Consider the following 15,260-nt stretch of genomic DNA (forward strand, 5'->3'; position numbering starts at 1 on the left):
CTGAAACCGACCCGAAATTAGCGGGTTTGGGTTTAGATTTTTGACCCAATTAATTAAATGGGTCAATCCGACCTGATCTGTTTATTAAATGGGTTAGGTTCATGTTGAATATTTAAACCCGAAAAAAACCTGTTTAACCCATTTATTAAATGGGTCAATCAGGTCAGGTCGACCCATATTTAACCCGTTGAAAATTTTAAATAAAGTCATAATTCATAAAGATGATGACTAGAAATTTATTAACCCAAATAAAGTCATAACTGATATATCATAAAGACATAAACCCTAAAAATTTAACCCATTAAACCCATTGAAATTCTATGCGCCTCCTCTGTTCCTCTTCTCTCCTTTGTGCGACTGTGCGGCCTACACCTTCTCCTTCCTCTTCTCTCCGGCGGCTTCTTCTCTGTGCGACTGTGCGCCTTCTCCTTCATCTTCTCTGCGGCACCAAGGTAAGTATTATTTCTTTGTTGTCCGATTTTTTTGATTTTTTTGATCGATTTATTCTGATTTGGATTGTGTTCGATTTTTTTTTATTTTTTTGTGTTTGATTTTAATGTTCATTGTTGTTACTGCTATTTTCATTGTTCTTAATGCCATCTTTAATTCTTCATAATAATTTGGTTCGTGTTTGTGTTATTTAGGGTTCGATTTTTTGGTTTTGTGTTTGATTTTTTTGTGTTTGTGTTACTGCTATTTTTTGTGTTTGATTTTTTTGTGTTTGATTTTGTGTTATTTAGGGTTCATTGTTCTTAATCCTCATTAAATCTCAATTCTTTCTTCCTATTATTCTATACTTATTTTTTTTATTTACTCCATTTTTTGGTTTCTTGACCAATTTTTGCAAGATTCATATGTTTTGGCTTCATCGGTTTGTCTCATTTCAGGTAATTTTTTATTTTTTATTTTTATTTTACAACTTATTTTACAACATATATTGTACACTGTATAATCTTTTGAATGAAAGCTTTTGATAATCATTTGTATAATCTTTTGAAGTTAAGTAATGTAAAGTGATAACAATATCTTATTTATGTATACTGTGTTGTGTTAATACTGTATTGAATGAAAGCTTTATTACTTATTTAAGAAGATTTCGCAAAATTTGTATACCATTGAATCTAAACTATTTGGGTCAAATGGGTCAAATGACCTGAAATATATGGGTTTAATGTAGGGCTGGCAAAAGCTGAGCCGACCTGCTAACCTGATCTGAAACCGACCCGAAATTAGCGGGTTTGGGTTTAGATTTTTGACCCAATTAATTAAATGGGTCAACCCGACCTGATCTGTTTATTAAATGGGTTAGGTTCATGTTGAATATTTAAACCCGAAAAAAACTTGTTTAACCCATTTATTAAATGGGTCAATCAGGTCAGGTCGACCCATATTTAACCCGTTGAAAATTTTAAATAAAGTCATAATTCATAAAGATGATGACTAGAAATTTATTAACCCAAATAAAGTCATAACTGATATATCATAAAGACATAAACCCTAAAAATTTAACCCATTAAACCCATTGAAATTCTATGCGCCTCCTCTGTTCCTCTTCTCTCCTTTGTGCGACTGTGCGGCCTACACCTTCTCCTTCCTCTTCTCTCCGGCGGCTTCTTCTCTGTGCGACTGTGCGCCTTCTCCTTCATCTTCTCTGCGGCACCAAGGTAAGTATTATTTCTTTGTTGTCCGATTTTTTTGATTTTTTTGATCGATTTATTCTGATTTGGATTGTGTTCGATTTTTTTTATTTTTTTGTGTTTGATTTTAATGTTCATTGTTGTTACTGCTATTTTCATTGTTCTTAATGCCATGTTTAATTCTTCATAATAATTTGGTTCGTGTTTGTGTTATTTAGGGTTCGATTTTTTGGTTTTGTGTTTGATTTTTTTGTGTTTGTGTTACTGCTATTTTTTGTGTTTGATTTTTTTGTGTTTGATTTTGTGTTATTTAGGGTTCATTGTTCTTAATCCTCATTAAATCTCAATTCTTTCTTCCTATTATTCTATACTTATTTTTTTTATTTACTCCATTTTTTGGTTTCTTGACCAATTTTTGCAAGATTCATATGTTTTGGCTTCATCGGTTTGTCTCATTTCAGGTAATTTTTTTTTTTTATTTTTTTTTTATTTTACAACTTATTTTACAACATATATTGTACACTGTATAATCTTTTGAATGAAAGCTTTTGATAATCATTTGTATAATCTTTTGAAGTTAAGTAATGTAAAGTGATAACAATATCTTATTTATGTATACTGTGTTGTGTTAATACTGTATTGAATGAAAGCTTTATTACTTATTTAAGAAGATTTCGCAAAATTTGTATACCATTGAATCTAAACTATTTGGGTCAAATGGGTCAAATGACCTGAAATATATGGGTTTAATGTAGGGCTGGCAAAAGCTGAGCCGACCTGCTAACCTGATCTGAAACCGACCCGAAATTAGCGGGTTTGGGTTTAGATTTTTGACCCAATTAATTAAATGGGTCAACCCGACCTGATCTGTTTATTAAATGGGTTAGGTTCATGTTGAATATTTAAACCCGAAAAAAACCTGTTTAACCCATTTATTAAATGGGTCAATCAGGTCAGGTCGACCCATATTTAACCCGTTGAAAATTTTAAATAAAGTCATAATTCATAAAGATGATGACTAGAAATTTATTAACCCAAATAAAGTCATAACTGATATATCATAAAGACATAAACCCTAAAAATTTAACCCATTAAACCCATTGAAATTCTATGCGCCTCCTCTGTTCCTCTTCTCTCCTTTGTGCGACTGTGCGGCCTACACCTTCTCCTTCCTCTTCTCTCCGGCGGCTTCTTCTCTGTGCGACTGTGCGCCTTCTCCTTCATCTTCTCTGCGGCACCAAGGTAAGTATTATTTCTTTGTTGTCCGATTTTTTTGATTTTTTTGATCGATTTATTCTGATTTGGATTGTGTTCGATTTTTTTTATATTTTTGTGTTTGATTTTAATGTTCATTGTTGTTACTGCTATTTTCATTGTTCTTAATGCCATCTTTAATTCTTCATAATAATTTGGTTCGTGTTTGTGTTATTTAGGGTTCGATTTTTTGGTTTTGCGTTTGATTTTTTGTGTTTGATTTTTTTGTGTTTGATTTTGTGTTATTTAGGGTTCATTGTTCTTAATCCTCATTAAATCTCAATTCTTTCTTCCTATTATTCTATACTTATTTTCTTTATTTACTCCATTTTTTGGTTTCTTGACCAATTTTTGCAAGATTCATATGTTTTGGCTTCATCGGTTTGTCTCATTTCAGGTAATTTTTTTTTATTTTTTTTATTTTTATTTTACAACTTATTTTACAACATATATTGTATACTGTATAATCTTTTGAATGAAAGCTTTTGATAATCTTTTGTGTAATCTTTTGAAGTTAAGTAATGTAAAGTGATAACAATATCTTATTTATGTATACTGTATTGTGTTAATACTGTATTGAATGAAAGCTTTATTACTTATTTAAGAAGATTTCGCAAAATTTGTATACCATTGAATCTAAACTATTTGGGTCAAATGGGTCAAATGACCTGAAATATATGGGTTTAAAGTAGGGCTGGCAAAACCTATGATGGGCATTCGGAGGTTGCCATTCTGGCTGTAACACCCCGAGATTTTCTAACGTCATTAATTAATATTTTAATGACTTTTGGGTATTTTATAATTATATTAAATTAATTTTAAAGTAGTTTTAATAAATTTCTTTCATATACGAATTTAAATATTAACATATAATTATATTAAAAATACGATTGCAACCTCTAAAATAAAGAGGTTCGAATCAAAATTATTATTTTATTTATACATGTGAGTACACAAAGGTGAGCCTCTTAGTTAGGTCTCGCAAGAAAATAAATCGAGATAAAAGTAAATAAATAAATAAACGTAATAATAATAATAAACATAATAATAATAATAATAATAATAATAATAATAATAATAATAATAATAATAATAATAATAATAATAATAATAACGAGTATAAAACTCGTGAAAACCCTAAATACTCAAGCAAGAACCGTCACTCTCCTTCTCTTCCTTCTCCTTCTTTCTCTCTTCTCCCTTTTGCGCCACAAGTGAGCAGAGTAGCTGGGCGCCACCAGCCGCTTCACGGCCAACAGAAACACCACCAGCTTCCCTTCTCTTCCCCACGGCAGAAGCAAGTAGCACCGGGCTTCCTCCTCACTCCCACGTGCAGCCCCAGCAGCAGGCGGCTGCAACTGCGCCTCACAGCAACAGGCGGCTACGGGTTTGCTTCCCTCTCCATGCAGCCCTCCTCCACCACCCATATCTTGAGTCACGCCACCACCACAAGAACCACCAACCTCTTGACCCATTTTCTAGTTTCACCCATTGTAAGCCATCTCTCACTTTTCAAATTGATTAATTTACTAATTCTAACTAGAATCTACCATGTTTATGAGTTGTGTGTTGATTGTGTATTAGTCTCATTGAATTTTAGTATGGGTAATAGTTAAAAGAATTATCCTTGAACATGAAATGATTAGGGTTTTAATTAGAGATCTGATTACTAGTAGTGTGTGTGTGTTTGTATGCTTCTTGGGTGGTGCGATGATTTATTCAATAATCTTATAAGTAGTTTTAAGACTTGGTTGATTATTGTTGTGGCAATTAGTAATGTTTTTGATTACAGTTGACTATAGAAATGATTTTGGTTGTTAATTGGAAGTAGTAGTTACTAATTTTTGTGGTTTGATTGTGTAAATTACAAATACCCTTATTAGGTTGTTATTGAAGTTATAGATACATGATATTGGTAAGCCAAGAGCATAATGTCAACTTAACGTCGATGGTTGCTAAAGTTATTTGTCGTGTTGTTTTGATTATAGTTCTTAATAGCTTTGGAGGATGCAACAAATGATATCCCGATATGGTAACTCTAAGATTTGCTTTATCTTTATATTAATATTATATTAAAATTGTAAGATTTAGTTGTGCTTAGTTATTTTTGGGTAACGCGAGCCGATATGCTCAAAATTAGTTAGTGCAAAGAAACAATTCACACATACTTCTACTTTAAATTGATGGAAAGACTTATGCTGTGTTGAGTCAATGATTTTGACTTGTATTGAATGAGTTGTGTGCGTGCTAGAGTAATCGGAAACTCATGTTGAATGGGTGATAGTGGTTAATTTGGTATTTATTTTGGTATGTCAAAGTAGTTAAGGGAAATTATTAGTTCTACTCATAACTTATATAGGTGCCCATTTTGTAAGAGGAAAGTAGAGCCTTAGTTGGGTGATTTTGTGACTTTTGATCGTGCAGTGACGCTTACAGGTACGTACACGCAGTAATAACCCTTATATGCAATTTTCTTTAAGACATTATTGTTTATTTTGATAGTATGCATTGTATCGAAACTATGAAGTACTAGTGAGTACACTTTATATGAAGAGCTATCGACTATGAAGTCCTTGCGCTTAGAATAGTTTAAAGAATGAGAGTGTTAGTAGAAGGCGGGAACCACCCCCTTATTTATTTAAGAATTAGATTATGCCTTAATTGGAGTTAGAATGACTCCGTTATAGGTGAATTTCATATTCTATTGAGTGGCTCAGTGGGTTTTGGCGCGCTGCTATCCCAGGGCGCTCATTAGTAGTTGAGAGTGGAAGTTATTCCCATCTGATAAGGTACTAGATTATGATTAGCTGGCGTGACTCAACTGGATTATGTCCGGTTGATTTATTAGTCCCCTAGGTGAGGTTCGACGGGACCACCGTAAGGGGGGTATGAGCATGCTTGGGTCATTGGGCGCCGGATGGCCGATACCGCCCCTTGACCGAGGTGTTACCATGCGGGCCTTGAAAACCCCAATATGGTGGCCTCTTCATTGGTTTAGTACCCCAGTGTGTTATTTTTTTCCCGAAGGTAGGACCCAAGAGGGTCAGCTGGAGGGGGCATGAGCTTGTACTTTTCCATGGGCGCCGGATGACCGATAACGCCCTTGGCCGTGTCACTATGCCAGGAAGTAGAGAAAGATCCACTGATAGAAAGTTACTCAGTGATAGAAAGTTTATTCATTGATCGAAAATTATATAACGATAGAAGGTTCATTCTTTGATAGAAAACTTACACATTGATAGAACGTTTACTCTTTGATAGAATATTTAGTCATTGATAGAACATCTACTTATTGATAGAATAGTTTATGCTAGTGAGAAGTGTGCCTAAGTTAAGTTACCTCAAGAGTATTACAGACTATGATCACACGTACCTTAAGATAGACAAGCTCTATAAGGTCGTGTGTTAGGTATTCTGTTAATGCCTTGGTCGAGTTGATACTATACGTGTTTTGCAAGAGTTTATGTTTGAAAAGAGGAGCGTGAAGACCTGCATTCTACCCAAGAACTAACACATGGTTCGGGTTGGAAAGCACGTAATGAAATTAAGAAGTATAAGTGGCCGATAAACGGTTACTATCTGTGCTTGCGTTTTATGAAATCATCTTATGTTGTTTTATGATATAATGCTATCTAGTAGTTGGCCTTATTATATTTGATGCTAGTTACTGACGTGTACGTGTTTGTGTTTATGTTTGATTGTTGATGACTTTCTATGATTGTCCTGCTATGACACATTGGCCTTTGGTCTAATGTCGAGTAGCAGGAGGATCATAGACAAGCGTAGCAGGTATTGGAGCATCCTTTGCATAGCATTGCATTTGGGGAGAGTGATGAGGGCGAAGCATAACCGGTGTCATACCGCTATCTTTCGATTTTGTAGCTCTTGTTATCTTTTGTAAACTTTGGTTGTATATGTTTTGTTATGAGGCCTTGTGTCCTCCCTCGTATATTTGTATTTTCGCTACGTAATTTATAACTCTGTATGGTTTTAAGGAGTTAAGTTTTTTTTTTAAAACGCAAACGTCGACACTGGAACCACGATCCATGTTTGGCATGTTGATTTGAGAAGCCGGCGATGAATCATTCCGCCGTGACATAGATTTGATAGGCCGTTAGTGCCTTTACTTTATTAGCTTCTTAATTAACTTTTGTTTTTCTACAAAGGCGCACAGTTTTAAGGCAGATGCTGCCAAAATTTCCACTCACCTTTTTAAAGTTAATATTTAACGTTTATGTAAATTCTATTCCTTTTTCTTTTATGTAACACCCGAATTTCCTCCCGTCCTTTACGGTTTTGGTTTCGTTAAGGGGTCGGAAATTCTGGGGTGTTACACCGGCTCCTCCATGGTTGCTACAATGCCCGCATGTTTATCGGAAATAACACATAAACCTGGACTATGCATCACATGCTTACGAACACACGCCGTGAACCAAGACCACGCGGCTATGCATTCTTTCTCTACCAAAGCAAAGGCAAGCGGGAAGATTCCCTTGTTTCCATCTTGAGCAGTCGCAGTTAACAACGTATGGCGATACTTACCATACAAATGTGTTCCGTCAATGGCAATAAGGGGTTTGCAATACTTGAACCCCTCAACACTAGGTTTAAAAGCCCAGAACATACATTGGAAAGTTCTAATACTAGGACGGACGTACACACCAACATCATTATCTTCCTTAAAGAACCACTCAACTATAGTCCCAGGGTTAGAAACTTGCATTGCTTTCAAGAAGCGTGGAAGAAGAGGTTAAGAATCTTCCCATGTCCCATAGATGGAGAGAAGGGCTTGCTGTTTAGCACACCATGCCCACTTATAGGTCACTTCGACACCAAATTGGTCTTTCACCATTTGTTGCACCACAGAGACCTTAATTGAAACTTCATGAACAAATATAAACCCTAAATTTTTGAAAAAAGAAAAAAAAAATTATTACCTGAACTGAATGTAGTAAGATGACTGAACTAATTGGTAGTACAAACTTGAAATTTGATGAGATTAATTGAAGGATTGAAGTTGATTTTAATGTGGAAAGAAAGGGAGATTTTCGTGGGTTATTAGGGCTCTCAACGAAGTAAAGTGAAATCAGGAAGAAGGAGCTTCAGCAGAAATTTAGAACGCATGAAGTCGCTGTTAGTAACAGCGACTTAATAGTTTGACCAGGCAACCATTAAGTCGCTGTTAATAACAACGACTTGACCCTGGACTAAATTTTTGACCATTTCTTTCATTTCGCTGTTAGTAAGTGCGAGTATACACCAAGCCTAAGTTCGGAGGCAAGGACGCTTATTCTGGGAATAAAGTTTGAACGAAGCTTTTTTTTTTAAATAAAGTTGTTAAATAATCTTATTTTTTTTCAAATTTTCATAATTGTATTAGTCGGACTATTTAGCCCAAATATAGTAAGCGTCTGACGAAGAGATCGTCTCACAAAATTTTATGTTTTCAAAATAGATTTTCCATGCTTTGATATTGAAGCAAAAATGGCAATCAATACAATCTTTTTTGTGTGAATTTATGATTCTAATTACGCAGATAAAACTCACCACTCAGAAATTTCAAATAAATACAATAAATTATGGAACTTTTAAAACCCAGAAAAAAAAAAGAAAGCTTCTATACAGATTCAATGCTTCTTCCATTTGGCCTCCAAAGACGTTCCATCTTTGAGCGTCTCTTTCGCATCACCATCCATCCCGAGCCTGAAGAGAGCAGCCGCTTGGAGATATAACGCAGTTGGCCATTCAGGTGAGACTACTTGAGCTTGCATAGCATCTGCTAGTGCTTCTTGATGCATGTTGCTCATCAAGTAAGACAAGCAGCGTCGAGCAAACACCGTTGGTGAGACCATCGTCCCATCATCAATATACTACATGAATAGCAGAAACTTTAGAATTTTTGGCTTTAAGCTAAGAACATGATTAATATCCAATATAAGTTGACAAGTTCTCAGATGAGTCGGACTCACAGTAGACCATCTTTATTGAATTGAGCCAATATTTATGGTCTCAAACTGATCATTATAACTTTAAAGTGATCACTTACAATCTTAAAATAATACATATAGCCTTGAAGTGCAGTCTTAAAGTGATCAATCAGAAAATTGAGCCGATTATTTAGGTTCGTCTCATGGTGAGACGGTCTTATATAACTCGCTGATATAAGTTCATTCAAAGTGTTTCTTTTGAAAAACCAAGCTAGTGATTTTACATTCAACAGGCAATAAATTATGCAAAAAATTGATCATTATAAATTTAGAGTAATTACTTACAATTTAAATACAATCACTTATAATCTTGAAGTGTAGTCTTAACGTAATCAATTAGAAAATAAAGCCGACTATTTAGGTCCGTCTCATGGTGAGTCGGTCTTATATGACTCTCTAATATAAGTTCATGCAAAGTGTTTCTTTCGAAAAACCAAGCTAGTGATAATCAACAGGCAATAAATTTATATCTCAGTTATCTACCATCAAATCAAGCTCCAAAGCTTTCGGTTGAATGGCTTATAAGCAATTACCTGAGTGTAACACTTTATTGCAGTAGCAAAATCTTTAGCCCTAAATGCCGTGTCTCCATGTTTCTTGCAGTTAAGCGTTTCTTGAATTTGACTCGTCCACACTTGGAATGATAGCTGAAAAAAGTTCGCAATATCCTCAGCTATGATTCGCGAGGAAATTTCATATGTAAATGATGCTCAAGTCACTATAACGTCCTACTTTTTTCATAAATACAGCTTGCAGAATTTTGGATGAAAATGCAAGTGTAGGTTCGGCCATGACTACAGTTGTTTAATGGGTCGTTGTCCGCTAAAAGCCCATGACCCGGTCCATCCTAAAAGGGTCTAGCCCATTATTTTTTAACGGGCCATGCTTTTAACAAGTCGGGTCGATTTTAACTATTAGCGGGGCGGGCATGTCACAGGTCAAACATCACCATGTAGTATATAAGAGTCAGGTATTGTTTAGAGATAATGAAATCCAGATAAAAGCTAATACAGGTCGTATGGCCCGTGAAACCGGCAAACAGGAGCATGTAAGCATTCCGGCGTAAAAATCCTATACCAAGCGGAGGTTAATCTTTAACCAAAAACCACACGAGAAAAAAAGTCCCCATTGACCGTAGTAGTAAATATGAGGTAAGCAAGACCGGAACAGAGCATAATTGTAGTTTTGCAGCAATAATAAGGTACACATGACCATCTCTTTTATGTTCAGACATTATCATAATAATATTGTAGCAATTATGAGCCATGCAGGACCCAAATTGCTCTATAGCCTAAACTGATTATGCTGCACCCATTTTTTGAGACACTGAAAAACCTGAAATAACAGCAATCAAGATTTATATGATTACACTAAGCTTTAGAAGGTCCCATTGGACATAGCCTGGCTGCATTACGAGTTTTTCACGGATAAAGGCTGGCAGATCCATGAAATGAAAACCAAATATAATCCATGACCCCGAAAAAAAGTTGGGCCCATCCCACCTCTTACCCCCACTCTCGAGCTAAAAGAGCTACCCCTGGTGTCAGGGCGAATCCAAAATAAAATCAAATGATGTCGATGTATTAATTATTGTATTTAAAAAAAGTTAATAGTGAGGCGTGAACCTGAGATAATAATGTCACATACTAATGTTTTAACCAACTTAATCAATACTTAGTTATTAGCATATTCAGATATGTAACTTGTTAAATGTTGTCAGCTGATAGCATTGAACAGGGCTGCATCCGCCCTTGCCTGGTGTTCAAGTGAGATAAATGCACTCTACACAAACAAGGATTCTTTCGGCTTATTGCCAAAACACTCACCGAAAAGATAAAACTTGAAAAGAAAAAATGGAACAGAATTTACCTCATTTGCAATCCCCTCGTCATCCTTGTATCCAATATCTTCTAACATTTCATGTATGGCAATAAGATCTTGTCTTGAACAAGCATCACCAAGAGGTGTTAATGATGGTGAATCCTGTATTGCTGTGCCATCTGGTATACCCATTAGAACATGAGAAGCAACCTGCCATAGTTTATGGAAAAACGTCAAAAGAATTGAGTATTCTCCTGCTGCTATGCAAGTAACATGTTACATGTAAGACAATAAGCTTAGCGCGAATCAAGGGAGGAAAATAGACATGTGAAAAGGATAATGTTTCAGGAAAGGTTACAAATAACACACACCTCGGTTTCTTTCTGAAGCGGAACAAGTGCTGCCACGAGGGTCTTAGCATTCGGCCTCTCACGAGCTTCATACTGCAAGCAACGTGATGCTAATCGTACTAATTCAGTTCCATCATTATCTGAGAAATGGCCCTCCAGATTAGAATCAATCAGCATCCTAAAGTTTTTCACTTTAATGAGATCAAGTGCCTGGAAAAATCAAGAGAATGAACAACAGTAAATAATTATATATCATTCACGGAAGTAAGGGCACATTGCTAACCCAAACTCATAATTGAAAGTGAATATCGGATCTATTCCGCAACTTCAATGAAAGAAAATTGAAGGTGAAATAGGTGTTCAATACAAATCAAAGCTCAAGTATGATGGATGCCAAAATATTTGTGCAGTTTAGTAATTTTTATATTTGCAAATTATAATTTAAAGAATAATTTACGAATTACAGCCTTGAAGTTTAGCACTTTTACGAATTACAACCTCAATATTTATTTTTTGTGAATTACAACCACCAAAGTATCAAAGTTTACAAGTTCAGGCCAAATACACAGAACTGCGATCACTTAACCTAAAATTCCGACCACCAAAATGGTCGGAATTCTGTGTTTTGGCCTAAACCTATAAACTTTGATACTTTGGTGGGTGTAATTCGAAAAATAAACATTGAGGATGTAATTCGCAAAAGTACTAAATTTTAAGGTATACTTCGCAAATTATAGTTAAAAAAATGAAATGAAAAATATGTAGAGCAGTTCAACATCACATTACAATTTAAATAGTTCTACTATGAAAGGGGAGTTTACATGGCTTGGAGGTATATGCTTCCCGCTGAGGAGGTCCAGCAGTAAGGTTCCAAAACTGTATATCACACTTTCTGGGGAAATTCTACCTGCCAATTAAAAAGAAGGGCATCACTTGTATTAGACGCCAATCATGGGTTGCTATATAACAGCTCCAATGCATAAGCTCCAAATGTTCTCGGTATGAACTGGAAGCGATATTAATTATTGATGATAATACCATTAGAAACCGCGCAAGTAGAATGAGCCAAATTTCCCGCATAAAGTATCAACCCCGGTCAATATGTAGAACAAAATGAATCATTAGGGAGGAACTGATACCTGTCCTCATATACTCGGGGGGAGTGAAGGCCAAGTTTGTACTATAACTTTTTCCGTCTCGACTATTTTTCATGAGGCCAAAGCATGAAAGCCTGGGGTTACATTCCTGTCAAAAGCTAAGTCATAACATAGAGGATATGGGAAAAAAAACGCAATGTGCAAAAAGCAAACGAGGCAAAAGACAGATTGCATTATACCACGTCGAATAAAATTCTATAAGCGTTAAGGTCATGATACAACGACCTTCCTTTACTACTACAATATTCCAAAGCTTGTGCTAGATACAATGCCACTCTCAGTCTCATAGCCCATTTTAACGGCTGATTTTCCCCTGCAGAAAAATAAAAAATTAGAAACTCAATCATACCGTAGCAAACCGAAATCAAATTTTATATCCATTGAAATTTGACACCAACACAAAAAAAAATTGAAAATAAAACCTGCATCAGTTAAGTGGATTTACTTCATTGAACCTCAACTACCAAACCAACTTCCTAACCATGGTACATTCTCTGCAACAAGTTCTACGTCCAATTTTGCTTAATCCATGTAAGCCTTCCTAGAAGGGCCGATCAGAAACAACCTCTTTGTCATTATATGACCCCCAAACTTGCCTAGATGAGTCATTTTAATGACATTGGGAAATGGAATAGAATGTTATGAATGTACGGCTTCCTAGACAGGTATTAACATCTTTAACACCTAACGAAGACATTAGCCCTTGCTTTGAAAAAAGTTTTTAGCATTTTCATTTTGGGGTGTTTGGCAAAATAGTTAATTAGGCAATTTTAGCTTATTTTGATATAGAAAGAGAGTTGGGTGGTCAAACCATCAAAATCAATACTAGTGTTTGGTAAATTAGCTCGTTGAAATAACTTATTGTTATAAATATGCTTTTTTTGAACAAGTTGCTCATAACAGTGGGTCCAAAATCAACTAGTCAAACCAGTCAATCAAATCAAACAATGTAATCAGCTACCAACTACCAGCTGTTTGCTAAACACCTACTTTGTCAAGTGCAAAGTCATGTTGAATACATTCATTGATGAAGTGTCCAAAATGAATAAGAAAAAGGGTTCAATATCAAAGATACTAATCCATTTTACATTAGAAACAATATCTATAGTCAAACTCACAAACATTCTCAAGCAAAAACAAGAAATTAATGATTAATAACACTTACAATGAAATAAATGCTTAGAAAGAGTTTCATTCGGCATGAATTCAGCAACTAACAATCTCTCTTCACCATCACAACAACACCCAATTAAATTTGCCAATTTATCACTTCTTACCATCCCCACAGCTTTAGCTTCCTCCTACATTATAATCATTCAAATCAAACAAACACCAAAATTAGTAATTAATCAACACATCCTTAATTAATTAAGCATATACTCTTAAAAAACATCATTAATCACAAATAAAATCATTAACCCACAAATTAAAAAGCAGGTATACCAGAAATTGCCGGGTATCAGGCCAAGCAGACCTATGAAACCGTTTGATGGCGATCCAACGGCCATCATTAAGCTTCCCTTTGTACACAACATTAGGTGCTTTTTCACCATGTTCAGAAACAATGTTATCTGGTGAAAACCCAGAAGCAGCTGCCCTTAACTCGTCCAATTTGAACTCAGTAAAAGTCGGCAATGACTCACCTTCATCTTTCCCTCTGTCTTCTAAACTCACCCACCCATCAAACAAAACACAAAAACAAAAATTACCCATCAAATAAAAACTATCAAAAGAGCATATTTTTCTGATTTTGACCCTTAAATAAAAACTTTAAATTCAAAAATGTTTAGTATGAACTTAATAACTTTACCAAAATCAACAAAAAAAGCACCCATCAAATAAAAAAAATCAAAAAATCAAAGATTAGAACTTTGAAGTTGAAAAATGTTTAATACTATTGATTAAGAAGTTTACCAAGATCTTGAGTATGTGATGAATGGAATTTGTGATGAGAGTGAGACCACCAGCATAAGGAAAGTTTAGAACAACGAATTCCCATTATTTTGCTCTGTTTTTCTGGATTTGTTTGAGAAATAAATGAAGGTAGAGATAGAAAAGAGGTGGATCAGAGTGCAGTAAAGTTTAAGGTTTGGGTTTTACTTTACTCAGTCTCTTCTTGTTAGTAGTAGTTTTTTGTGTTATGGGGGACTGGGATTGGGACTGGGGGAGTGTGCTTTCAAAGGGTTTTTACAGGAAGTATAATAAATTGAAAAAAATAATCTGACAGACAGGGGAGAGAGAAAGAGTAAGAAAAAGTGAGGAGAAAATAAAAGGAAGAAAGTTGGCCTAATTTTTGAATTTAGTTCTCACTAACTCAATTAGTCCTCTTAAACAAACTTTAATGGTTTGTTTGCAGGGTAGTTTCTGATATTTTATAGGTGTTAGGTAAATTGAAAAAAATGGACGTTCTTTATAGAGAGTTGATTTTAAATTTTAATGGGTGTTGGAAAAATAATAGAGACGAACCCTATATGTTATAATTATTATTATTAATATAGACATGTCATAAACTTCTTAATTGATAAGAGAATTAATTATAAATTGTAAATTTTTAAGTATTTACTTCAATAACCAAACATTTCAGTTTTTAGAGCATTTCTAACTCGGGGCCCTAGGCAAATGCCTACTTTGCCTATGGTCAGGAACGATCCTGCCCGTTTGGTCAGTGATATTAAATGGTGATAATGAGAATGAAAACTAGTATAATTTTGGTTGAAAAATCTCTTGGATACCTTAATATTCATGCTTGTCCAACTTCAATCATCTCATTTTCTTCATAAATTTCGTTCCAATGTATTACCATTGGGAGATATGATATTAGGTGGTACGGAAAATTTGTACACAAAAAAACCTTTTATGATCGAAGTTTTATCACCATGGAAATGACTTGTAACTTTTAATGAGATTTTACTATATAAATTATTTCTATTATCGTCATTTAATACCATTAACCAAAGAAGCCGTAAATGGTAATTATAATTTTTTTTTGTTTATTTAATTATTGATCGTAACTTGTAAGTTAGAAGTGTTAAATAGGTTAGTTTTATTCAATTT

At 34.8% G+C, this 15,260-nt stretch overlaps 1 protein-coding gene across 1 annotated transcript; it reads right to left on the reverse strand.

Moving 5' to 3' along the window:
• Window positions 1–8,144: 8,144 nt before the first annotated feature.
• LOC130814055 (serine/threonine-protein kinase BSK5-like) lies at window positions 8,145–14,502 on the reverse strand. Its single transcript, XM_057680048.1, has 10 exons — window positions 14,121–14,502; window positions 13,650–13,870; window positions 13,372–13,507; window positions 12,386–12,519; window positions 12,189–12,294; window positions 11,871–11,956; window positions 11,071–11,259; window positions 10,748–10,909; window positions 9,412–9,525; window positions 8,145–8,761 (listed from the first exon to the last, which is right to left on the reverse strand). Exons 1-10 carry the CDS (start codon window positions 14,203–14,205, stop codon window positions 8,519–8,521), a joined length of 1,476 nt encoding a protein of 491 aa, XP_057536031.1. The 5' UTR covers window positions 14,206–14,502; the 3' UTR covers window positions 8,145–8,518.
• Between the last annotated feature and the right edge of the window lie 758 nt (window positions 14,503–15,260).

This window comes from Amaranthus tricolor, chromosome 5, assembly GCF_026212465.1.
Source record: "Amaranthus tricolor cultivar Red isolate AtriRed21 chromosome 5, ASM2621246v1, whole genome shotgun sequence".
In the NCBI taxonomy this organism is placed as follows: Eukaryota; Viridiplantae; Streptophyta; class Magnoliopsida; order Caryophyllales; family Amaranthaceae; genus Amaranthus; species Amaranthus tricolor.